Raw genomic sequence first — 25,142 nt, 5'->3', positions numbered from 1 at the left:
TGCCATTTATGTTCAGGTATGCCCTGAATAACTGGAGCATCGAGCTGTCGAAAGGTCACGGGGCTGGATCACAGAAAAGCTGTGACTGCCTAGCACTGCGGCATCACGTGACCCCCCCCCCCCCCCCCCCCCTACCTCATCAACCATGCCGGCAATTCTTTGGCGTTCCATTATCTTTCTTAATGCATGGAATACATCTGGACTGCGCTTCTAAGATGGTTTTTTTTTTTAACAATCTCCATCTATGTTGTATACTCTTAACCTCTGTAGCTGGACCTTTCATTTTTCTATTTTTCTCATTTTATACAAGTTTCCCTTTTGAAGGTTTAGTGCTAGAGCCATGGATTTGCTTACTGTCCCCCTTCCAGTCATTAATTCAAATTTGATCATGTTGTGATCACTATTGCCAAGCGGCCCCATCACTGTTCCTGCTTTCACCAAATCCTGTGCTGGGAAAAGTAATCAGGACAGTTTAGGGATAATCACATCATACTGTTGACATGACAACCAATGTAAATTATCCTCTGGACAGTCACGTAACTCTAGAATCTTCTACAATATTGTATGTTATCTATAAAAGAAGGATCACTTCCTGTATACGAGGAGATGCTGGTAGTCAGTTTGTCAGAGACATGGCATCAGCATCTCCCAAGAATACTTATATTAATAAATAAAAAATTATGCTTTATAAAAAAAAATCTAAGTGTTCTTGTATCCCTGGATATATAAGCATCATAAAAAATGGTGTGGTGCTTAACAACATACATGGGCTTTCTACTCATAAAGATTCTATTGTGCATTTAGTCTCTTGCAAGCTCTTTATCCTGTTGGAATCTATGCCATCTTTCACATAAAGCGCCACCCTCGACTCCACTACCAAGTTGCTCCTCCCTATCATTGCTATATAATGTGTACCCTGGTATAGCACTACTCCATTGTTATCCTCCTTCCACCATGTCTCTGAGATGCCAATTAAATCTATGACATCATTAATTACTATACACTCTTCCCATCTTACTTCTTAGATTTCTGGTATACAGACATTTCAAAGTATGTTTTATATTTGATTTAAACAACCTGCGTTTCAGTTGACAGGGATAATTTGGAATCTTTTAGCTCAGGTTATTCTTTGCTTATAGGCACATGGACTATTTTTGCTTTTATTAGAACCTTTCTACTGGGATGCTCTAACTCTCCTGTTTCATTAGAATCCTTCGACGATACCTCCCTCCGAACCATATGCTGCTTAGTGACTTCAGCTTTCCCCTTTGTTCTAGTTTAAAAGCCTCTCTCTCTCCTTTTTATAATGCCCTCTTATTCGCTGCTATCAAAGTAGCATATAAGAGGGCGTTATAGGCTAGCAGTTACTATCTTATCAACAAACTAAGGAACAGGAAGCACTTATGTGCATTCTGCACTATTCCAATAGAGCACAATATGAAGCCTACATTATTCGTAAATATTGGTACGTTTTAACACTCTACCAGATTTTTTTCTAGTCCTCTGTAGATTGCAATCCCTAGGGGAAATAATATGGGTATTATGGTTAAATCCATAGCAAACACAGAATGATAGCAGATTTTGGGTGATCGAGCATATGGTCATTGCATGTGATGTCAGATAGCTCTATAAAGATTCTACGTGGATGCTTTCTGTTACAGGACACTTCACAGCATTACATGGTTCCACTAAATGTACCACATTGGGGGGTCATTTACCTTCTCCAGTGCCTGTGCAAGTTATTATACATAGAATGCACTAAGAGGGCAGTACGGTCTTGTCTTATTGAACATCAGCGTTGCATTTGCAAACAAAAGTTATGTTCTCTGTTGGTTTCACGTGGGTATTTCTTTCCAACTTTCTTTTTTCATCATTTGTTTGGACAATATTTGAACAGGTTTCTGCACTCAAGAGTGGAGAGGATTTTACATCTTTATTTAAGCATCAGGAATATTTTGGGATAGTTTCCTTTAATTACCTTATTGCCTCATTGTATTCCATTCTTTAATCTTGAATTTTTTTATTGTTATAACAGTAGTGACTCATTTTGACTGATGCTTCGCTTGTTTTCATTCATTGGGTTTTGCTAAACTCCGTTGTGGCCTATCAGAATGAGAGATGGTGATTCACATCTTCCATTTTGGTTTTGAGAACTGAAAGGCTGCTGCAGTTCAGCAGGGATCATTTGTTCATGGATTACATGCAGAGCTAAGAAGCAGCCCCTGCATCAGAACATCTCGATACACGGCCCACCACTCGTGCTGCAGCATTTTGAAGCAGCTGCAACCATCTTAGTCTTTAAAGACAGACCACAAGATATTACTAGGGATGCCAACTGGCTCCAGATTTTCAGGACAGATTGATCCAGTCCTGGATTTATCCCATTGCCTGCTGGGACTTATTCTGATTTACCTATGGCATTCCCTCAGAAAATCAAGACTTTAAGTACCCGCATGAGGGGGAGTAAAGGCAGAACTGGATCAACCTGTCCTGAAAATATGGAGCCACTTGGCAACCCTGATTATTTTAGTGGTATGACCAAGACAATATCAAAGCTCATTACAAAGTTTGGAGACTAGCTTGGTTCAAAAATGCCCACATTTGACAGCTGGCACAATGTTGGAAAAAAAATATCCTTAGAAATAAAGCTAAAGGTGCCTCCATTTTCAACTTAACACCCAGGCTCATACCCAAATTCCTTGACTTCTTACCTAATGGAACTCAAATATGCTGAATGCACACTAGGAATCCTGCATCTCCTTATCCATAGTTACCCAGTGCCAGCGTGTCGCTCTGTCCTGGATTCAGTACCAGCTAATTCTGATACATCCACTCCTGAATGGTTTGCAAACCCAAATTCTGCCTTTCTACTGCAGGATTTATATCTGCTCCACTGCCATAACCCGTTGCACATCGTGACGCTTCTGCAACGAAACAGACTAAGGGAGCAACGCAGGGCACCATACGGGTGTAGGGCGTGGAGTACCAGGATGGACAAGGTAGAAGGGGGGGGGGGGGGGATGCAGAGGACAGGTTTGAGGGTAGAGGGAGGGAAAGTAGGAAAGGCTGGGAATGGGCAATGGGGTTTTAAAAGGCACTGCACATGCTGGTGCCATCTCTTTTTTTTTTGCCGCGGGAGCATCACCAATGATTCCCACAGACCCACCCCTTACCCAAAGCTTTTTCTTAGCGAGCACTAGGTTTGTTGCAGCATAAGCGAATGTCAGGGTGACCAGCATCTAGTGACGCCAGGAGGCATCAAAGGGTCAGAATATATGACCCCCATTAGTGAAATTAGCCATTTAAATGTGAGCTAAAGCCAGCAGGCAACAAAAGTTTCACTGCTTCAACAGCTGGGGAATCGCAGCAACGTTGGCACTAGCTGTGGGGGCCCTAGGCTTCTAGGGGAGGAAGTTCATAGATCGGGGGGGACGGGACAGGGGTGGGGGGGACAGAACATGTAGATCAGCGCAGCTTATGGTGGCTTTTAAACATGCAATTGTCAATTAGCAGAGGCATCAGAAAGGAGATAGGACGGCAGGACGCTGGTCTATCCACGCTAAGAGCTGCTTAACTATGTTATAATTTAAGTTTGCAATTGTTTATAATGTTTATGCTCTGGCATTTTGTATCCACAAAATGTGTTGAAACCCCCCCCCCCCACACTAATGTGTAACCCCATCCCGGTGGAGCTAACTGCATTCCAATGGGGGCCATAAAATATTTGTAATGTCTCTTCGGGGCTGGAACCACTCTTGGCTAGCTCTGTCACAGTCCCTTGCGCACGCCGACCCCGGATTTTATAAGATACGCGCAGCTACACGCGTATCTTATAAAATCCAGCGTACTTTTGTTTGTGCCTGGTGCACGAACAAAAGTACGCGATCGCGCAATTTTTTAAAATCTACCCTCTTGCCAGGGATCTCGGCCCAGACTGGGCCACATCTCTGGACGCAGTCCCTTTAATGTGTTTTGGAGTTTTCTCCTGTATACTCCTTCGCACATTTGTATTAGCATTTAAACAAGTAAAACGATTATACTTAATTGAGATTTTCAGATACACAAGGAAGAGAAGTTTTTTTCTATTATTTTTGACAGAGAGTTTTGGTGTCATAACTCTCACAGATTAGGTATATTAATTTCTAAACCTGCTGGTAGAGATCTGTTTGTTTGTTTTTGGGTTTTTTTTACAGATGTCTTTGAATGCTGACATGCATTGAGATAGAAAACAAACCTCCCATGATTTTCTGCATTGTTTTGCTTTGACTTGGTACGTTCTTTACTTTTACTTGTAGACAATCTTTTCTCTACTTTTGTTTGCCAGTAGATAATCTACTTTTATTTTCTTATAGAAGAGCTGTTTTTAAATTCTACAGGCACCGGGTAACTATAGTGCTTAAAAACATGGCTCTTGGTCTTTGCTACTTCTCAGCTGTGCCCACCAGGGGCTGACTGGGTCATCAAGGACACTGGGAAAAATCCCAAGGGGTTGCTGCTCCTGGCCGTTTTCCCTTCTCACCCCAACTTCTCCATGCAAATGAAGTGGCAGCGGCAATCGAAGAGCACATGGCTGGAAGCCGACTGCTCCCAGGTCCCACGTCGTCCCTCACCTCTGCCTCTTGCACAGGCTTTGCTGTTTGGGAACCTGTGCAAAGAGGTGGAAACACTTTGGGACCTGTGAGTGCACTGGCTCACACCCCCCAAGTCTAATTTGGTGCTCTGAGGGCAGGAAATTTAGAGTAGATATTCCTGATGACTTGGATGTGGGCATAAAAATGACATATAGGAATGTGGATGAGTGCATGGGCGCACAGGTAGCCTTCCGGACTCCTAAATCTGGACCAGATTTGTCCAGGCCTAGCCCCTGGCAGCGCATGTGGCACTATGCAGTCTAAACACAAAAGGATCAATAAGGGATATAATAAAAGGTTAACAAGTCATAAAGGAAGAGTAGGTTTTCTCCAACAGAAACATTCAGTGCTTGACAGGCAGTAATAACAGAATTCATTTACATAGTCATTTGGCTTCTACCGCGGTATCTAATATTGTTATTTACGCCCTTCTTACTGCTGCTTAGACTGCCTAGCAGTAGCTCAACCGACAGAATCGCGATGTGCCAGGTATTTCACGGCGCTGCACGATCATGGGATAAAGAAAAAAAATCTACAGTAACGCAAAGGGGCTGAAAATTCTTAAGAGCTCGAGACCCAGAGAGGACTGAAGCTGGAAACTAAAGTTTAACTCCTATTTCCTCTGCACAGCCACAGTCTTCACTTGCTTGAAATTAAATTAAAAACACACAATAAAAACATTTCACATGTACTGTTCAGAACACAATATTGTATTAGTATAAAAGAAAGTACTTATTTACAGTGTTTGCTGGGCATTTATTTATTTTAGTTACATGGAGAATATACTTTTGAAGAAAACTGTGCAATATTTTCCCCTAAGTTTAAGAGTTGTGACTGGAAAATAAATATAGCGCTCCGCCCAAGTCACATTAGTTTTTTGCTGCTTCGTGCAAGCCCATCCAGGATAAACTGTCTGGTTATATCATATTCCCCTTTCGATAGGGCAATGGGGAAATTCGTACAGCAGCTGGAGTTCGGAGGAAAGCAGGTGCCATTTTAACGTATTTCGTTGTGACTTCCAGATGAACTATTCCTGTCTGTACAAGGAAGGATGGATCTGAGGAACTCTTTCCCCTTATTCAGCTTAGAAGATGTTTCTTCCCCAGGAACTGAACCTTTCTGTCAAAGGCGCTTGATCGAATAGGAGAATTAGGTTCATAAAATGGATTCATTGCAAACTGAGAAGAAAGAACAAGTCAGTGTGACTGAGAAAACCCACTACAATGCATTCTTGTTAAACCAGAATCATGGAAAACTAAAAGGTTTCCTCAACTATTAAAATCAGTATTACCCCATAATTGACCCCAAAGTTCACTAGTTGAAATGCTCTTCTCAGGTGGACAGCTCTAAAATTCAGCACTACACAGCTAGGTGAGTAAAATAAAAGGTTTCAGCGTACACTGAAATATAAATCTATCAAAACTCAGTGGGTTTACAAAGATCGTGCACTTGAGAAAAAAGGAAGAGAGTTCTATCAGAGATGAAAATCTTGTCTGGGGACAGCAATCGGGGAAAAAACCGGTATTCTCTACTATTCATCTTGCAGATTCTGTTCATTTAAGCTTTTTGACTCTTAAAGACCCACAAGTTGGTTTCTGCTCTGCAATATCGCTTTACTAAAGTAAAGTGAAAAAGCAACTATCATCAAGGATTTCAGAATAAGAACTAAAATGTGATATTGCACAGTCCAAGACTTTACCTACACCACATCCTTTAATGACAGGCAGCAACACACACAAGGAGATGCGCCACCACAAGGAGATGCGCCACCACAAGGAGATGCGCCATCACGGTGACGGAATGCCAAGGAAAAGGATCAAACTCCTTGGCTGGGACAGAGGCGAGATGAAAGGAAAACTGGTTCTTACCTGCTCATTTTTGTTCCAGTCGTACCACAGATCAGACTCCTGAGTTTTGCCTCCCCTCGCTGACACTGCCACATAACCTGGGGTGCCACCTGCAGTCCCTCAGTATTGAGCTGTACCCAAGCAAAGATACTAACGAACACAACCACAAATAGCAAAATCACATCCCCCTGAATGAGCAGTAGGAAGCGGACAAATCCTTCCAACCTTAAAAACGGGAGAAACTAAACAAAACCTGTGCCATTCTTCAGAATAATTACAACAACAGATCTCCCCACATCCACGGGGTGGGACTCTGAACTGATCTGTGGTACTACAGGAATGAAAATTAGCAGGTAAGAACCAAACTTTCCTTTCCCTGTGCAAAGCCAGATCAGTCCAGACTCCTGGGATGTACCCCAGCTTCACGAAACAGGGTGGGGCTGCGAGGGTCCCACTCAAAGTACACTTTCACCAAAACCCATGACCTCTGGGGCCTGCACATCCAAACAATAATGGGCCCAATTTTAAAAGCCTGGCGTGTGCAAATCCCAGGAGATACGCACGTTGCTGGGCCGTGCGTGCCTCGAGCGCATTTTCGAAACGGTACGCGCGTAAGTGCCAGGCTGCAAAAAAAAAAAAAAGAGGCAGACCGAAGGTGGGGGCTGGCTCGGGGGAGCACAGAACTTACTCCTGCTCTGTGGAGTGGGTAAGGTCAGGGACAAAAAAAATAGGGTAGGTAGGTGGGGTTTAGAGGTCGGGGGAATAGGGAGGAAGGATAGAGTTAAGGTTAGGGAATTGGGTAGGCCTATTCGCATCGACGAGCGGTTTTTACAAAAATCTCCCCCTCCCCCCGCGCCAATACAAAAATTGGGGGCACATGTGTGAGCGGGCATCGGATTCTATAATATGCACGCATGTTATAAAATCAGCACGTCCATGTGCACGTGGGTTTTAACATTTACCCGAATGTCTGGCAAAAGAGTGCAACGATTCCCACGTAGCCGCCCGACAAATCTCTTGTGGTGATACTGGTTGACATTCGGCCCAGGATGCCGCCTGAGATCAAGTAGAGTGAGCCCTTAAACCCTCAGAGATAGGACAACCCTGACAGACGTACACTGAACCTATGATACGTTTTCTCTGGGGGGCGAAGCATGTGTATCCTCCGGTATGGACGTTGTTCCTCCTGATAATGAATGATCGAGCAATAGTCCCCTAAGGGTCCCCCCTAAGCCCCTGCTTGTCCACCTCAGAACCAGGAGGGCTGGCCCCACCAGGACCTGCCAATCTCCTGGGAGGAAATCTCCAAAGAAAACTATTCCTTTTTTTTTTTTTAAACCCAGTTTCCAGACTGCAGGTTTTGCACCTCTACCATCTGCTGGAGACAGAGAAATACTGAGGGACTGCAGGTGGCACACCAGGTTATGTGGCAGTGTCGGTGAAACTTTCTCTCTCTCTCCACCTGCCGGAAGGAAGGCAAAGCCCAGGAGTCTGGACTGATCTGGGTATGTACAGGGAACCCAAGAATTCCCTTTAAAAAGCACTCTTTTGCTTCTTGGGTAGCAGGCATTTCTCCTTGAAATGAGTGATCTGAAAACATAAATCCTTTTTTTCTTCACTTGGTTTTCTTTACTTTTCCAAATGCTAATAACAGAGTCAAGCCATGGACTAGCAGCACATGCAAGGGCACCTGCCTGAGCATGCTTAAAGGAAGAAAAGCCATTAGGTCCACATGAGAAAGTGGCAAAACCTCGAGGTGCTCCTGAATTTGGAGAAAGGTCAAAAAGACCCTTTAGCTCAGATACAAATTTCTTGTAGTGAAAAAGAAACCTAAAAAGGATTTTGCTCATTGCTAACTACCACAATATCTTCCTTGTATTTCGCTTGTTTGTAGCTATTCTAATAAAATAGATGTATGGGAAAAGTCTCGTGTCATTAAAATTGCCCAGCAGGAAAAAATGAAAAGTGCAGGGCTAATATGCAAGTCATAAACTTAAAAGGCAAAGCAAAAAAAGTTACTACCTTTATATACAAGTCGTAGACATCACTGAAGAAATTCTTTATTCCATCTTCCTGTCGGATGTCATGAAGCATAATAAATCTCATATGTAAAATAATTAAGGAAACAGGTTAATCAATGTAACATACAGAGAGGGAGTAAAGCTCCTTTTTAAGCAAACATCCCCCCAACAGGCAGGTTATTTATTAGTCACTTTGCTTTAGGATTTCTGCTACTCCTTCCTGGAGAAGCAGAAGTCCTAAAACAAAATGCATGTCTTCAACTCAAACAATACATTAAGCACGGCTTCCTCTCAGTATGTGCGTCTTCCAGTGAGGGTGTTAGGTATATATGTTATGGATAAAATATAGAATGTGGACAGTGTGACCATTAAATATACAATATGTACATTAGTTGCTGGGTTTTGGGAAAATATGTACCATTTCCCCTGGATTATTATTCCCACTATCCAACACGTCACTTTACCCTTAATACAGATATTACACATACGTGCATGCAGAACTCTTTGTCATAATAAAAAAAAACAACAAAACTCAAGGTCAGATGCTGTCCTATTTCTTTTTGTCTTTGCCCTTTAATTCCCCAGACACCATGTCTGAGCAGCTTAAGAAAGGGAATCCCACAACACTAGCACTCCCTTCCTTTTCCAGATCCATTACACGATAAAAAGGATATGTCCTGCAGTGACAAAAGCCGAAACAAACCATTCATTGAACTTGTCCACGGTCTTTAGGTACATGTTGTTGGACAGCCACATGTTCTCATCAACCAGATCCAGAGCAGCATGTGCTATGAACTGATTAAGGTGGCGATGATCATCCTGCTTTAAAATATGAATAAGAGAAGGTTTAACTCTGTTGGATTACTTAGCAAGAGACGTAGAAGACATAGTGCAAGTAAACAGTTATTTTTGCTTTATAGCTATAGTTTCTGTTTGGAAGGACTTGTGTATAAAGAGCAACAAGTGCACAATCTAGAACACTTGTGGAAAAATAAAGACATTGCAAAATATAGGTTATGATGGCAAGATAATGTCAAACAGGCTACACACCTTGGATTCTACTTTTCCAGCAGGCAGAAATTCCATTTCAAAGATTGGATTATCATGATGACCAACAATTACAAAATAAAAACTTCCAGACATGACCTTCAAAATTTGACTCCTATCTGTTAAGAAGAGTAAAACATAAATATTCTTAAACAATGACCTCTTTCCATCAAAGCATTCCACACATTCTTGCTGAATATAAACGGGAGAAAATACACATTCAATTAACTAGACAACTTTGAAATAACTACAGTGTCCAATGTAAGGGTCTGACTTTGCCAAAGGGTTTTACAATAGGCACAAAAAGAGAGGGAACCTTTAGAAAAACAGATATAGAACAGTTCACGCTGTCATACTCTATAGGATAAAATGAGCGTTCATATCAAACATGAAAATTACTATAACAATTTTTCTAGCAGTAAGAGAGATCATATATACACACACACACACACACATATATATATATATATATATATATACAAACTAATGGAGGAAAAAATAAGATGACTTCAAAAGGCATGGGATAAACATAGAGGATTTTAACTGTGACGTGGGGGAATAACCAGAGATTAATTATGGTCTATGGTAAAACTGGGCAAACTACAGCCTGTGGCAGCACACTGGTTACTGGCCCACAGTAATGAGAGCATGTGTCTTCTGCCCAGAAATGACATCTGTGGGTCACAAGTGATGTCTCCTCCATGACACTCTCACAACTTTGCTCATGTTTGGCCCCTCTCCCCCACACCAGCCTGAAACTGTATTTGTTTGTGGGTGGGAGGTGAATCTTTCCCCTTCCTAAACATGTTTCCGACACGGAATGTGGTAGAGTGGGGGGATCCTTTGGCTGTCTTACCTGGACCAGGCCCCCAAGGTGACTGGGCCCAAATGTTTGTGCACTTATGGTCCTAAGCATTACAAAATAAATTAAATTGGGTTGACTAGATGGGTCTTACAGTCCTTATCAAATTCTATGCTTATATTATTTGAGCTAGCAGTACTTACTCACAGATTACCAATTTATTTTCCTAGAAAGTAATATTGTGATTTTAAGTTGAGAATACTTTAGCTTCTTAAAAACAAATCTTCTTGAGAGGGAAACAAAAAAAAGAGTAATCACATTACACTTCCAGAACTCGTTTCAGACCCTATTTCCTAAAGACTTTTGCTAAAGACACAGATTAAGAACCATCTTCTGATAGTCATGTTCATTAAATTACTTCTGCTTGCAGGAGAACAGGAAGATGTCCCATTACATTCAAAACAGCTCCTAAGAAAGTCAGAGAAAGTTTAAACCAACTATCAGACAGTTCTTGAGCAGGGTCACAGTCCTCAGTTTCCTCCAAAATCCAGTACAGGTGGACCCCAGCTTTTCCCAAAGCCCAAAAAATTGGAGCAACCCTTTAGTACATCCGGTCCTAAGTATCGGGTCTATCCAGTACCGAGCGGTAGGAAGAGCTGCGTTAGTGCCTGCGGCACCCGCGGTTGCTGCACGCACAGTGCAGCTCACCTACCGCTCAATCCTGAACACTAATTTTATTTAAATGTAAACCGCGTCCGTGAAGCCTTAGGCCCGCGCAACCCATTTTACTGGATAGAGCGTCTATACAGTATCCTGGGTGCGCGGGCCTAAGGCTTCACGCCACGCTGGTATCTGTCATTTCAAATGTCATTTGAAATGACAGATACCAGGAAGTTGGGTCCGATCGGATGCAAAAGTAAGTTGCTTCGCCGCTGTCATCTCTCTCCCCTCCTCCCGAAGCAGGGCGCGAAAAGCAGCCTTGCTCCGGGAGGAGGGGAGAGAGATGACAGCGGCGAAGCAACTTACTTTTGCATCCGATCGGACCCGACAGCGGGATCGCAGGAAGGGCTAACGCGGCCGGAAAGTGAGTAGAGAGCCGGTTAGGGACGGGGAAACCGCGGACGCACTTTACAGGATAGACCTGTATGGCAGTTGCAGGCTGGCTCTGCAACATTTCTAGGTGGCTTTGAGAGCAGGGAATTGATACCAGGTATCCCACATAGCAGTATATAGTATTGCCCCATGACATCAGCCCCATGACATCAGACCAGCCTATAATCAATATCATTTCTGATCCTAAATATAATCTGATTACGTTTAAATGATTTCTCCAAAATTGCAATTCAATTTGCTACTCATGGGAAGTGAATGAAAGGTAGAACATAAATCAAATAAATAAATTATAATGACCAGTTTAATAAGTCAGTTGGCACTGCAACACTCTTGTACAATAAAATGTACTATGTGCACGCCTGAAAGACAGGCTGGAGAACCAATGCCGATACATAATGTGACACCATGCTGTACATTACTAATCTCCCTGCACGTTCCATCCTATTCCACAATGCCGGAAAGTTTAAAAATGTGACTGGGGGCAACGGTAATCATAATTAAGTTCGAGCCTCAAGAGCTGTACTTAAGAAAAACCTGCTGATTATTTTGCCCCAGGTAAACAAATAAGCGACGGCCTCCCTTAACTCTGACCCGCAATGACCACGCACCGGGCTCCGCGACTGTCGCATATCATAAAGCGCCTACCCGCTGCCACTGCAAGCTTAGCGCTTCACCGCATCTATTTTCCATTATCCTCACCTTCTCCAGGGACAAGCACCACCGAGCGAGTAAGCACGGAGTCCGCTTCTCTTCCGGCGCACGGTAAACAGCGTCACCGCGTTGCTGTCGAGGGACGACGACGTCACCGCTTCCCGCCGCGCGCCGGCGGCAGCTTCGGCTTTTTGTCCCGTGCGCTAAGAGGGACGGCAGAGGCGGCTGCTCACGCGCCTCCCCCCCGGCAGCCTGTGCGCGCTGTTGCGTCACGGAGCCGGGTAGTGGCGGTTGGGGAGCGGGGGGGAGGCCCCGCCGAGGTGGGGGTGAGTTGGGTTCGGTCCTTTCTTCCTTCCTCTCGGGATGGGAGTGACTGGGTAGTTTCTTTGCTGTCGCTCAGGTTTTGTTGTTGGGATGATTGTTGCCCGCTACTTTGTGCCTTTTGCCAGCTCCTTTTCACGTGCTCCTCCGCTCTTGGGCACCTGCCACCCCTCCCCCCTCCTCGGGTGCTTTCTCTTTCCCAGTGCCCCCCCCCCCCCCCCCCAGATCCTGGCACTTTTGCCTGCTGCTTTCCCCTGTGACCTGCAGAAGCTTGGCACGTGCACCTGTCTGCCAGCTTCAGCCCTGCGCTGGTCCTGGACACCTGCACTTGTCGCTTTCTCTCAGGTCTATCCAGTAAAGTGCGGCCGCGTTTACCCCGCTCCTAACCCGCATTAGCCCTTCCTGCGATCCCGAATCCCCTTTAACCTACTCCTACCGCGTCCTAAAATCCCCGGGCAACCCCTTCCGCACGCGGCATGGATATTGCATGCAAACGAGCGAATTAGCTATTCCCTAGCATCCCGTAACCCGCGCCCCGACTATCGCTATATATATATATATATCGCTATATATATATATCGCGCGTTTAACCTGCGGTAGAGGCAGGGATAAGGGTAGGCGGCAAGCTTTCCCCCAGCCCCCGCTCACCTGCCCCGGCCGCGATCATGGGTGCCGGTCTCCGGGGCAGCCCCAGTCCTCTCCCCTCCTCCCGAAGCAAAAAAAAAAAAAAGCGAAAAAAACGTTGCAGCCGCTGCAAAAAGTAAATCGCTTCGTACTGCCAGCCTCTTCTTCCCTCCTCCCGGAGCAAGGCTGCTTTTCGCGCCCTGCTTCGGGAGGAGGGAAGAAGAGACACTGACAGTGTGAAGCGGCGAAGTAACTTACTTTCTGCAGCCCCCTCCGGACATCGGACCTCTCCTGCCTCCCGCTGCGCGACTTACTTTTTTTTGCAGCCATCAGCAGGAACAGATCGTGGCTCCCCTGCCTCCCGGCGAAGATGGACGCCTGCACGGGGGAAAGCGGCCTCTGTGCGTGCAATTGGCCGCTCAAGACGTGACGTCACATGCCGTGACGCCAAACGTCGTGAAGTCACATGCCGTGACGCCAAACGTCGTGACGTCACGTCTTGAGCGGCCAATTGCACGCACAGAGGCCGCTTTCCCCCGTGCAGGCGTCCATCTTCGCCGGGAGGCAGGGGAGCCACGATCCGTTCCTGCTGATGGCCGGAGGGCTGCAAAAAAAAGTAAGTCGCGCAGCGGGAGGCAGGAGAGGTCCGATGTCCGGAGGGGGCTGCAGAAAGTAAGTTACTTCGCCGCTTCACACTGTCAGTGTCTCTTCTTCCCTCCTCCCGAAGCAGGGCGCAAAAAGCAGCCTTGCTCCGGGAGGAGGGAAGAAGAGACACTGACAGTGTGAAGCGGCGAAGCAACTTACTTTTTGCAGGCGTCCATCTTCGCGAGCAGCTGGAGGCAGGAGAGGTCGTCCGATGTCCGGAGGGGGCTGCAAAAAGTAAGTCGCTTTGTACTGCCAGTCCCTTCTCCCCTCCTCCCGGAGCAAGGCTGCTTTTCGCGCCCTGCTTCGGGAGGAGGGGAGGGAGGGACTGGTAGTCCCGACTTCCTGGTATCTGTCATTTCAAATGACATTTGAAATGACAGATACCAGCGTGGCGTGAAGCGTTAGGCCCGCGCACCCAGGATACTGTATAGGCGCTCTATCCAGTAAAATGGGTTGCGTGGGCCTAACGCTTCACGGACCCTTCTTAGACGTGGTTTACATTTGCATGAAATTATAGTTCAGGATCGAGCGGTAGGTGAGCTGCACTGTGCGTGCGGCAACTGCGGGTGCGCCGGGCACTAACGCAGCTCTTCCTACCGCTCGGTACTGGATAGACCTGATTGTGATTGACAAATGAGGGTGCAGCAACTTTTTGACAAAATACGGCATCTTTCTCATAATAATGCCTGTTGGCAACCCTAACTCTAGCCGCCCAGGTTCAGAAAGGGGCCGTGCCAGGAGCTTCTGTAATGCAGGGAGATATGTACACTCCAGCATGTCTAAGGCTGTTACTCAATTAATCCTTGCTAACTGCAAAAGAATTGGCTCTTGCCTTCATGAGTTCAGTGCAAGCTGTGATTACTTCTTTGGATTGGCAGAAGAATGATCCAAACATGACATATCTGAGCTTTGGAGATCCCATAGGTCCCTTCTTTAGATGTGATGGGAGCCGTCATGTGATCTCAAAAGCTCATATCCCATCTCTAAAGGTGCAGCAGTGGTTATTTCATGTTAATCAGTTTGCAGCAGATCTCTTGCAACTATTAGCATTATTTGTATAACCCATTATAATAATACAATAGAAATAATACAGTTTTATTAAACATGTAGGATTGCCTGCAGCCTGATGTCATCAACACTAGTGGGTATGTTTTGTCTATCACTATTTAAATATTACTTTTTTCTTACAATGACTAGATTTTTGTCCAGATGGCATCTGATAAATTGAAAGAACTGTCCCAAGATGAACTGCGGAAAAGACTTTATCAAACATTTAAGAACCGAGGAGTTCTGGACACACTTAAGGTATTTTGCGTGGTGAGAAGTAGTAATTCATATTTGATACCTTAAAGGAACATTCCAACCTGGCAGGCTAAAAAGTTGACTAAGTTGAAATGCTCCCATCCCCCAATGGTTATACAGCCCTAATATATAATTCTTTTGACATCCTAAATAAGAGAATCATATTTAAAGAGCAAGTTATTTTCACCATACTGCAAGATTATTTTTCTAGTCGAGCATTGTTTGACCACTTCCTAACATTTTCCCACCTTTCAGTGTGTGTCAGAGAACACTGCAAGAATATTCAACTGCTAGATTTAGCAGAGCATTTGTGTGCTACTAGGAAGGGCTCAAGTTCCCCTGGTGTGCACCGAAGTCCCTCTGAAAATAACATAATTAGAAGGTTTCTGCTTTTGAGGCTTTGCAGCATTATATATTTTTACATTTTTTATTACAAAAAAAAAGTTTGACTTTTTTTGCCTTAGGCTTGCTTTCAGTTCAGATTTCTGAAGAAAATAACTGAAAAGTTGAGTTGTTGATGAAAAGGATTCTAATTATTTTATCTTAATTTACCATCCAAGCCTTTCTCAGTATGCTTAGTGCTGTTACTACAGGGTGGCCCATGGAAAAGTAGCCTGTCTTCAATACACTGGTATTGGAGGCGGGCTACTTTTCCATGGGCCACCCTGTAGTTGGGCCAAAAATGAGGTCTCTTGAATTCCAATGTTGGAGCGTTCCTCTTGGCTCAGATGCACACTGGGAGAAAATTCCCCTAGAGCTCATACTTTTCTTGTGGGGCAGTAGCAAATGACCTGTCATCAGTGATGCTCAAAAGATCCAGAAACCCGCTAAAGCAGATGATACTTGATATTTGAAGTGCCTTCTTTCCATACATGAAAAGGGCTCATAGTTTGGACACCTGGTACCATCATTTTGGGAACTGCAGTATTTTATTTATTTATTTTATTTGCAGTTTTTATATACCGGCATTTGTTTAGTAACCTCACATCGGTTCACGATTAACAGAAACATTGCAGCTGTGCCAACTAGAACGAACATGTGCAACAGTGCTTTACAATAAACAATAAACATTTACAATAAACAATAAACTTGTTAATGAACATGCAACAGTGCTTTACAATAAACAATAAACATTTACAATAAACAATAAACTTTACAACAAACTTGTTAATGAACATATGCAATAGTGCTTTACAATAAACTTGTTGGGGGGAAGGGGAGAGAACAGTGGAACAATGAAAGGGAAAAATAAAATAGTGGTACAAAACAAATTGTTATCTCACTGAATTTATAAGTCTATAAATAAATAGAATGAATTTTATAAAATACAATTGGAAAAGAGAAAAGCTGGGTATGAGAGAAAGAAATGGGATAGAAGTCTTATATACAATTGATATACAATCGATATGAATAATTGCCAACAAAAAGTTAGGTGTGGTGAGAAAGAAAAAGGGGATGTACATTTAAATTAGTGGGCAAGGCTGTAGGAGTAAGGGAGAGAGGAGAGTGTAAAGTTAAGTATAAGCCTGTAGGAAAAGCCATGTTTTCAGTTTTTGCTTAAATTTTATTGGGCATGTTTCTTGCCGTAACTCCGGTGTCATATTGTTCCAACAGTTCGGTCCGGCAATGGTTATCCACGCTTCCTAGTTGACTCAAGAGTGGTGTTTTTATGTGTGGGGGTGTGCAGGGTGGCTGCATGCTGTGTTCTAGGGGTTCTGGAGTGTTTGTGGAAGTAAAGTTCATTATTGAACCATGTCATGTTTTCATTGTGTAGAGGTCTTGTGTATTAGAGATAAGGTTTTGAACATGATTCTCTGCGCAATGGGGAGCCAGTGCAGATCTCTGAGTATGGGAGTAATATGTTACGATTTTCTGGTGTTGGTGAGAATGCGTGCTGCTGCATTCTGAAGCATTTGTAGTGGTAAAATGGTAGTTTTGGGTAGGCCTAGGAGAAGGGCATTACAATAATCAACTTTCGAAAAAATGAGGGATTGCAGTACATGTTGGTAGAGTAATGGTCTTAATTTTTTTAGAGTGTGTAGTTTGAAGAGCCCATCTTTAATAATGTTGTTGATATGTTTTTTAAAATTTAAAGAGGTGAAAATTTTAAAATTTTTACAATTTTAAAGAGGTGAAAACAGTAGCCTCTAAAACTCTTATTCTTGCCTCCAGAATTGGAATTTATGATATATGAATACATATTCACATTGTTCAAATGCCTGTTCCAGGCCTTGAAATAATTCTTCTGGGTGCTTAGATGTAATTCTGGATCCTTGGATATTCCCAATGTTTTTATTATTATGTATTGTACGATTTGTTCTGTTGTAAACTGCTTTGAATTTTTGTGGAAAAGTGATATAGCAAGCCGATAAACTAAACTAAATCCCTGACCAGCTGCCTAGTGTGTGTTGCAGAGTCCAACTTATTTGCTTTCATTGAATACGTAGAGGTCCATATTCAGACACAGCCTGGATAGCAAAGTTAGCTGGATAAACATATCTCGCAGCACTCTTGATTATAGCCAGCTAACTTTAGATAACTCTTTGGCCTGACCAGACTTAACCAGCCCAGTAATCCAGCTGATTCTGAATATCCACCCCGTTACGCCCCTGGAGTGCCTCTAACTTATCTGGTTAAATTCTAGCCTCCTAACTTATCAGCCAACTAGAATTTAGGCAAATATGTGCCCAAATATGCATTTAGCCCGCTAAATGCTTTTGAAAATGGACTTCTCCGTTTATTAGCCTTTGCTGTTCTATTTCTTCCCGAAAGGCTGGACCTATAGGTTAACAGCTGGAAATAATACATATTTCTTAAATGCTATACAATCTTTGACCAAAAGGGTGATGTGAATCTCTGCTGCATGTCAGTGTTATTACCTGTATGACAGACCTTATTGTGAGGTGAAAGGTTGCCTTGTTTTCCTGCTTCTTTGTTATTATGATCTGCTTTGGACCAGACACAGCTGCGTAACCAGCTCATCCGAGAACTGAGGAATCCTCTTCTGCGTGGAGAACTTTCACAGCCTGTTGCTGTTGAGAGTGGCTCGTTGTTTGCCAGAGCCTCCAACAGTCTGGTGGCAGATCACCTGCACCGATGCGGCTATGAATATTCACTGTCTGTTTTCTATCCAGAAAGTGGCTTACAGCAGGAGAAGGTGAGCTCTAAGTGATAAGGTTATTGATTTATTGGCTCTTGTATTTCCTTTCTAGTGCCTTTGTCAGGTGTGCTCAGACAGACAGATATGTGTATATCATGTATGCGCTATATTCTGGTACCTTATTAACCTTACTAAAGCCTCCTAGATATTTATATATATCAGATATATAAAGGTACAGGAATTTATGTTGTAATGGCAACACATTGTTCCCAAGAGGTGAAAATATTTCTGATGTGTAAAGCCTTTGACTTCATTTTTTCTATCTTTTGGGGGCAATAATGTTTCATTTGTATAAATATGTGTCTAGTTTTGTATCCCTGGTAAATACTCAAGAAGACTCCACCTTGAGTAGTATGTGCAACTCTGGAGATTACTTCTACCATGGTAGAGGCAATTCAAAGTAGAGACACCAAAGATGATGCCTGGCCTACACTATGTGCCATACGTAGAAAGACTGACAGAGCTAAAGATGTACTCTGTAGAAGAAAGAAAAGAAAAGGAAGATATGGTACAAACATTTAACTATATAGAGGAGGCTTTAATAAGGTACCAGAATGTAGCATTTTCCATCAAGTGAAAAGCTCAAGGACAAAGAGCCATTATATGAAGGTGAAGGGGAGTAGTTCAGAAGGAAAGTGAGAGCTTACTTTTTCATTCAGGTTTCCTAGACACCTGGAAAAGACTTCCAGTGGGGAAGATAGGAGACAAAATAATGGCATAATTCAAATCTGCATGCACCAAACACAAACCTTAGTGGCAGGGGGAAGGAGGGAGAAGCTCTCAGATCAGGTAAGACGCAGTTCCTTGCACGTACTCGGATCAGTCCAGACTCCTGGGTTTTTGGATACTTCCCAGGTTCTTGTAGCCTGGATTGCCCACTGTTGGAAACAGGATGCCGGGCTCGATGGACCCGTCATCTTATGTTCCTCCCTTTCAGCAGATGGAGATAGAGAAAGTTACGCAGACACTGCCATGTAACCTGGTGTGCCTCCTTCAGTATTTCTCTGTCTCCAGCAGATGGTAGAGGTGCAAAACCTGCAGTCTGAACCTGTTTAAAAAGAAAAAGAAGATTGAAGAATTTTCTTCCAGGAGGTTGGAAGGTCCTGGTGGGACCATCCGTCCTTGTTTTGAGGTGGACGAGCAGGGGGGTTGGGGACCCTTAGTTTGCTCAGTCCTTCAACGCTGGAGGCAGAAAGCTGGTAGAACCAGTTCCTTCTCCTCCAGAAGGAATAGCAGAGCCTGCTGCCACTCTTCATTTCAGGGAAGCGGGGTTTTTTTTGTCTTTTTTGCTAAAGTTTAAAGTTTTTGTTTTTTCTTTCCTTGTCATTGGTGGCAGAGCGGGGCTGATGCTGGACAGGGGCTCAGCTCCAGGAGTTTGCCGGCACTCGTCTGGGTGGGATGCAGCATGCCGTGCAGCTGGAAGTGCACCGTGTGTGGTGAGACACGTATGCGCGCCTCTCTCATGCCGGCCTGTGCTCTCAATGCCTCTCTGGGGCAGAGGGCAGTTCGGGAATGACTACAGTGGCTTTAGGATGGCAGTGCGGGCCTGGGAGGCCCTCGGCTGCATCAGGGGAAGCAGTGGATCCGTTCCTGGTTAGCGCGGGAAAGGAGACCTTCTTGGTTACCTTTGTGGCTGCTGCAGGGGGGAGGAGGATCTCCTTCTACTGCTGTCCCTGGCTGACTAGAGGCCCGGGAGGTTCAGTCGGGGGGGGGGGGGGAGGAGGACGAGGACCTCCTGGAAGAGGTTTCTGGTGATTCTTCCACCTTCTCATCTGATTTCGTTCTCTTGCTGCACAAGGCTTATTTGCCCTGGAAAGCCGCGGGGCGGCATGGTTCCAAACAGGGGGCGTCGGTAAGTCCACAGCCCAGGAAGAAGTCCAGGTTTTCAGGGGCTTCTGGGGCTACCAGAGTTTGGCGAGTCCTTGGGATGCCCGCACAGGGGACCGGTACAGACAATTACTATGATGGTTCCGAGGACAGGGTTCCATCTAGAGAACGCCCTCCAGAGGTGGATCCTGGGGGGACAGGATCTGGATGAAAGGTTGGGGAAAGTTCCGGCTGTGGAGGAGGATGATCCAAAGGTGGTTCGTCTGTTCCACAGGGAAGAGTTGGGCCCCCTGATCTCCTGTGTCCTTGCAGAGTTAGGAACAAAGGTTCTGCAGGAGTCCAATCAGGAGGATCTGGATCTGGTCATGGATGGCTTAAGTGGTCCAGCGAAGGCTTTTCCTTTCCATAAGTCAGTTAAAAAGTTGGTGGTCAGGGAGTGAGATACTCCGGAGACCGACTTGAAGGTTGGTAGAGTGACAGATAGGTTATATCCTTTGCCTGAAGATACGCTGGAACTCCTGATAGTCCAAAAGTTGGATGCTCTCTCAGCAGTTACTATTCCTGTGGCCAGTTCTTCAGCGTGAAGGATTTGCAGGATAGGAAGCTTGAGATCCATCTTAAAAAGATTTTTGAGGTGTCTGCTCTTGGCATACATGCTGCAGAGTACGGCAGTTTTATACTTCAGGCTGGACTGCGATAGGTGTAGCAGTTGAAGGCTGACAAGGCCATGTCTGTCTCGGAGGCGGAGCGGCTGGAAGCTGCGGTCGTCTGTAGAGCAGATGCTATGTATGACCTCATTAGGACTTCCTCTAGAACGATGATGTCTGTAGTTTCAACCAAGAGGCTTCTTTGGTTATGAAACTGGTCAACTAATGTTTTTTCTAAGTCTCAGTTAAGGGCATTGCCTTTCAAGAGAGAGCTGCTTTTTGGAGAAGACTTGGATAAAGCATCTGGGGGAAAATAAAGTACACAAGTTACCTAAGGATAAGCCTAAAGGGGTAAAAGGTTCCTTTCCTTGTGTGTTCTTGGTTTCGAGAGAATAGATGTTCTTGGTAGACCTTGGGTATGCAGCAGTCCTGGAACCAGTCTTTTCAGGCCAAAAGCCAGACAGGGGGATGGCTTTGGCAAGGGTTGTGGAGAAGCCAAATCCGCACAATGAAGCAAGGGTGACCCATTCCTCAGTTCCAATCATAGGGAGTTGGTTGACTCTTTTTTTTTTTTATGAAGAGTGGGCCAAGATTATGTCAGATCAGTGGGTCTTAAGCATGATAAGAAAAGGTTAAGCTTTAAAATTTGCTCTTCCGCTAAGGGACCTGTTCATAGTCTGCCCTTGCACTTCTGTGGAAAAGAGGCAGGTGGTGCAGCAAACCATCAGCCGCTTACAGATGCAGGGAGCCATTGTTCCCGCCCCCCCAGAGGAATGAGGGACGGGATGCTATTCCTGTACATACTCAGATCATACCAGACCATTGGATTGTGTATCCCTACCAAAAGATGGAGTCAGAGAAGAAAACCTTTGGACACTGCTACATAAGAGAGAGTGCCAACTGCAGTCCCTCGGTATCTCTCTGACTCCAGCAGATGGTAGAGATGCAAACCTGCAGTCTAGGGTAAGGGATCTTGGTGCATCCACATTTGGACGATTGGCTCATCCAGGTGAAGTCTCAGGAGAACTGCACGAGATCTCTCCAGACAGTGATGACCACCATATGGTCTCTTGGTTGGGTCATCAATCTGCAGAGGATCCAGTTGGTGCCCACACAATGACTGGTGTACCTAGGAGCGCGGTTCGACTCGCAAAAGGGCAAGGTCTTCCTGGTGACAGACAGTGCGGAAGTTACAGACTCAGGTGAAAGGCCTTCTTCGCTTGACAGTGCCAACAGCCTGGGATTATCTCCAAGTCCTGGGCTCCACGGCATCCACATTAGATCTGGTGCCTTGGGCTTTTGCGCACTTGAGACCTTTATAGCGTGTGCTGTTGTCCAGGTGGAATCCTGTGTCGGAGCAGTTCCATATTCTGTTGCCTCTTCTTCAGGAATCGATATGCAGTCTCTCTTGGTGGCTGTTGCGTTGCAACCTGGAGAAAAGGGTGGAGTTGGACCTCTGGCTTGTGTGGTCGTCTCTACGGATGCCAGCCTTTCCGGATGGGGGAGCATTGTATCAAGACAAGACCGCTCAATGCCTGTGATGAATGTTGGAGAAATCTTGGTCCATCATCAGACTCGAAACCCGGGCAGTTCACCGGGCCCTTCAAGTGTTCCTGCCCTTAGTCAGGGATCGGACAGTGCGCGTCTTGTCCAACAACACGACCATAGTGGCATATATCAATAGGCAGGGGGGAATCAGGAGCCCTGCAATGGTGCTGGAAGCGCAACATTTGTTCGCCTGGACAGAGACTCATCTTGGGGGCATCGCCATGTCGCGGGAGTGGAAAATGTGCAAGCAGACTTCCTCAGCCGACAGCGCTTGGACCCCGGAGAGTGGGAGTTGTCTTCCAAGGCGTGGAATCACATTTGCCCCGGATGGGGCGCTCCGCAGTTGGACCTGATGGCGACTCGAGCCAACTCGAAAATGGTTCGGTTTTTCAGTCGAAGGATGGAACTCAGCTCGATGCTCTGGTGAGTCCATGGCCCATGGGATTTATTCTCTGTGTCTTCCCCCCCATGGCTTCTCATAGGCCGCGTTCTCAGGCGGATAGAGTCACATCACGGGTCCGTGGTGCTCGTGGTACAGAGAAGGGCAACCAAAATGAGAAAGGGGATGGAACGATTCTCGTCAGGAAAAGCTAAAGAGGTTAGGAAGAGACGCTGAGGAGAGATATGATAAGAGGTCTATAAAATAATGAGTGGAGTGGGATTAGTAAAGTTTAATCTGTTGTTTATTCTTTCAAAGACTAGGGGACACACAATGAAGTTACTAGGTAATACATTTAAAACTAATAAGAGAAAATATTGTTTTTGTAGTGAAAGCTATTAGTGTAGCTGGGTTTAGAAAAGATTTGAACAAGTTTCTGGAGGAAAAGTTCCTTAAGGTGGACTTGGGGAAATCCACCGCTTATCCCTGGGATAAGCAGCATGGAATCTATCTACGCCTTGGGATCCTTCCAGGAACTTGTGATCTGGATTGGCCACATTTGGTAGTTAAGATTTAATGCTAAAAATAGTGTCATGCATGTGGACTGCAAAAACTTAAGGGAGAGATACAGGCTGAGGGATGAAATTCTATGCATGAAACAAGCATAAACGTGGGACAGTTTCCTTTGAATTTTTTCATGGTTTAAATCTAGGCTGTTAAACAGATTTTTTTGAATTTTGACAATATATTAAAAAAAGGGGGACGGTGGTACGTTTATGATTATAAATAGAATGTGGGTCACCTGGATGGTACCCTTGGATTCATTTTATGAAACTACCACAGTTCTCATTTAAAAATGTTTTTGAACCTGGTGTTTGTCATATAATGGTTGAATATTCATATTTACATATATAAAAAACATTTTTTGCATAAATACAAATAGCAGAATGATATTTGTATGGGAGGGACTATATTTGGAAAGGCAGGCTAAAAATCCAAATTATCTTTATTATTATTATTTGGATAAACAGAAAGCTCAAGACTGTCCATTTGGCTCCTTTCATTAAGAATAAAATCACAAATTTTGGGGAAAGCAAAGAAATGAGGGTCCAAAAAGACAAGTTGTAGGTGATACATTTTTATTGAACTAACTCCATATCCTTGTGACTAGCTTTCAAGAGCTCTGCTTCCTTCTTCTGGGAAGAGGAAGAGAATTCCAGAAGAGTCACCTTTCAAAATAATGCACTTAGTGTCTCAATATCGGAATCATATTAAGATTTGTCCATTCCGGTTTTATGGTTTTGTTTTTTTACATTTGTTTAGCTGTTTACCACACAAGACCTTCTGCAGCTGATGAAGATTAACCCAAAATCGAAACTCTACAAAGCCTTGGTAAACCTCTTTGCATATTCTCTAATCTCATAGTTTTATCAGTTTACCATCAGTGACTGAACAGTTTGAACAAAGAGGTAAAGTGTAATCTCTCTTTCTACAGACTTCAGATATTCAACAAGAGAACAAAAGAGGTATGAAACTGATATTTATTCTTATGTTTGTTCTACTAAAAACGTGAATAACTTTTCCACCTTTACAAATAATACCAGGTGAAAAATACATCTGTAAATTGTTTTCCCTGTACGTACCAGGATCAGTCCAGACCGTGGGTTATGAACCCCTTCCAGCAGATGGAGTCAGAGCAAAAAGTGAGAGGGTAGTCCCTCATAACTGGTGCGCCCTCTGTAAACCTTCAGTATTTCTCTGATTCCAGCAGATGGCAGTTGCACCTTCGGTTCCCCAGTTCATTAAGAGGATAGTTTACATAATTTCTTTATTCTTTGTTTTCCTCTAATTCTTTCCTTGGGTGGATCATAGTTACAAAGTTTAAAAAAAAAAAAAAAAAAAGCCTGTGTTCAGCTTCTCTGGAGACTTGCAGGCAGAACTTTGTTTTCAGTGACAGATCTATCTTGTACGTTCCGTCTTATGTTATTCTGTTGTTTTTGGGGTAAGAGTTTCCTTATTTCCTACAGCCAGTATTTCAGCTGCCTTAGGGGTGAATGTTGGTGGTCCAACCTCTCTCCCACGACCCCCTGCTGCCCTGAGATGTCTTTTCTTCCTCGGGGCAGCCTAACAGTTGCAGAGACGCACCATTCCTCTGACTGAACGGGAGAGCGGGTCGTTTCTGACAGGTAGCAGCGCTGAATTTCATGTTCCTGTGAGGAGCTGGGTGCAGGGGGAGGGGTGGTCCAGTCCCTTCCCTGTGGAGACCCCTGAGAAGTCTCATACCTCAGGGGTCTCATCAGAAACGTAAAATCCCTCTGTCACTTTAACATCCCTGAGAAGTCTCATACCTCAGGGGTCTCATCAGGAACGTAAAATCCCTCTGTCACTTTAACATCCCTGAGAAGTCTCATACCTCAGGGGTCTCATCAGAAACGTAAAATCCCTCTGTCACTTTAACATCCCTGAGAAGTCTCATACCTCAGGGGTCTCATCAGAGAAGTAAAATACCTCTGTCACTTTAACATCCCTGAGAAGTCTCATACCTCAGGGGTCTCATCAGAAACGTAAAATCCCTCT

General features: G+C 44.4%; 2 protein-coding genes across 6 annotated transcripts in view; one reads left to right on the top strand and one right to left on the bottom strand.

Annotated features, from left to right (window-relative positions):
• Positions 1-5,207: 5,207 nt before the first annotated feature.
• Positions 5,208-12,303, bottom strand: TRAPPC2 (trafficking protein particle complex 2). Of its 2 annotated transcripts, none has more exons than XM_029604570.1 (5): positions 12,161-12,303; positions 9,550-9,665; positions 9,174-9,321; positions 8,501-8,586; positions 5,208-5,809 (listed from the first exon to the last, which is right to left on the bottom strand). In XM_029604570.1, exons 2-5 carry the CDS (start codon positions 9,640-9,642, stop codon positions 5,711-5,713), a joined length of 426 nt encoding a protein of 141 aa, XP_029460430.1. In that variant the 5' UTR covers positions 9,643-9,665; positions 12,161-12,303; the 3' UTR covers positions 5,208-5,710. The 2 variants fall into 2 exon arrangements, with proteins under 2 accessions (XP_029460430.1, XP_029460432.1); XM_029604572.1 differs by having other exon boundaries at positions 9,174-9,318.
• A 2-nt stretch (positions 12,304-12,305) lies between these two features.
• The window catches only part of OFD1 (OFD1 centriole and centriolar satellite protein), a 134,884-nt gene continuing 122,047 nt past the window's right edge, over positions 12,306-25,142 (top strand). For all 4 annotated transcript variants that reach the window (XM_029604569.1, XM_029604568.1, XM_029604567.1 and 1 more), the window contains exons 1-5: positions 12,306-12,438; positions 14,900-15,007; positions 17,964-18,161; positions 23,889-23,957; positions 24,061-24,091. In XM_029604569.1, coding sequence (XP_029460429.1) covers positions 14,912-15,007; positions 17,964-18,161; positions 23,889-23,957; positions 24,061-24,091 — 394 coding nt within the window. In that variant the 5' untranslated portion in view covers positions 12,306-12,438; positions 14,900-14,911. The remainder of the gene's footprint in view (positions 12,439-14,899; positions 15,008-17,963; positions 18,162-23,888; positions 23,958-24,060; positions 24,092-25,142) is intronic.

The sequence above is a fragment of the Rhinatrema bivittatum genome, chromosome 5 (genome assembly GCF_901001135.1).
Source record: "Rhinatrema bivittatum chromosome 5, aRhiBiv1.1, whole genome shotgun sequence".
NCBI lineage: Eukaryota > Metazoa > Chordata > Amphibia > Gymnophiona > Rhinatrematidae > Rhinatrema > Rhinatrema bivittatum.
This window is presented reverse-complemented; position numbering and strand designations above follow the sequence as displayed.

Bases quoted from the DNA above. Each gene is read 5' to 3' on its own strand.
- TRAPPC2 (XM_029604570.1), bottom strand. From the start codon at position 9,642: ATGTCTGGAAGTTTTTATTTTGTAATTGTTGGTCATCATGATAATCCA. The intron at 9,322-9,549 runs GTGTGTAGCCTG...CATATTTTAAAG, and splicing joins CTGGAAAAGTAGAATCCAAG to CAGGATGATCATCGCCACCT. The intron at 8,587-9,173 runs ATATCCTTTTTA...TAATTATTTTAC, and splicing joins GGCTTTTGTCACTGCAGGAC to ATATGAGATTTATTATGCTT.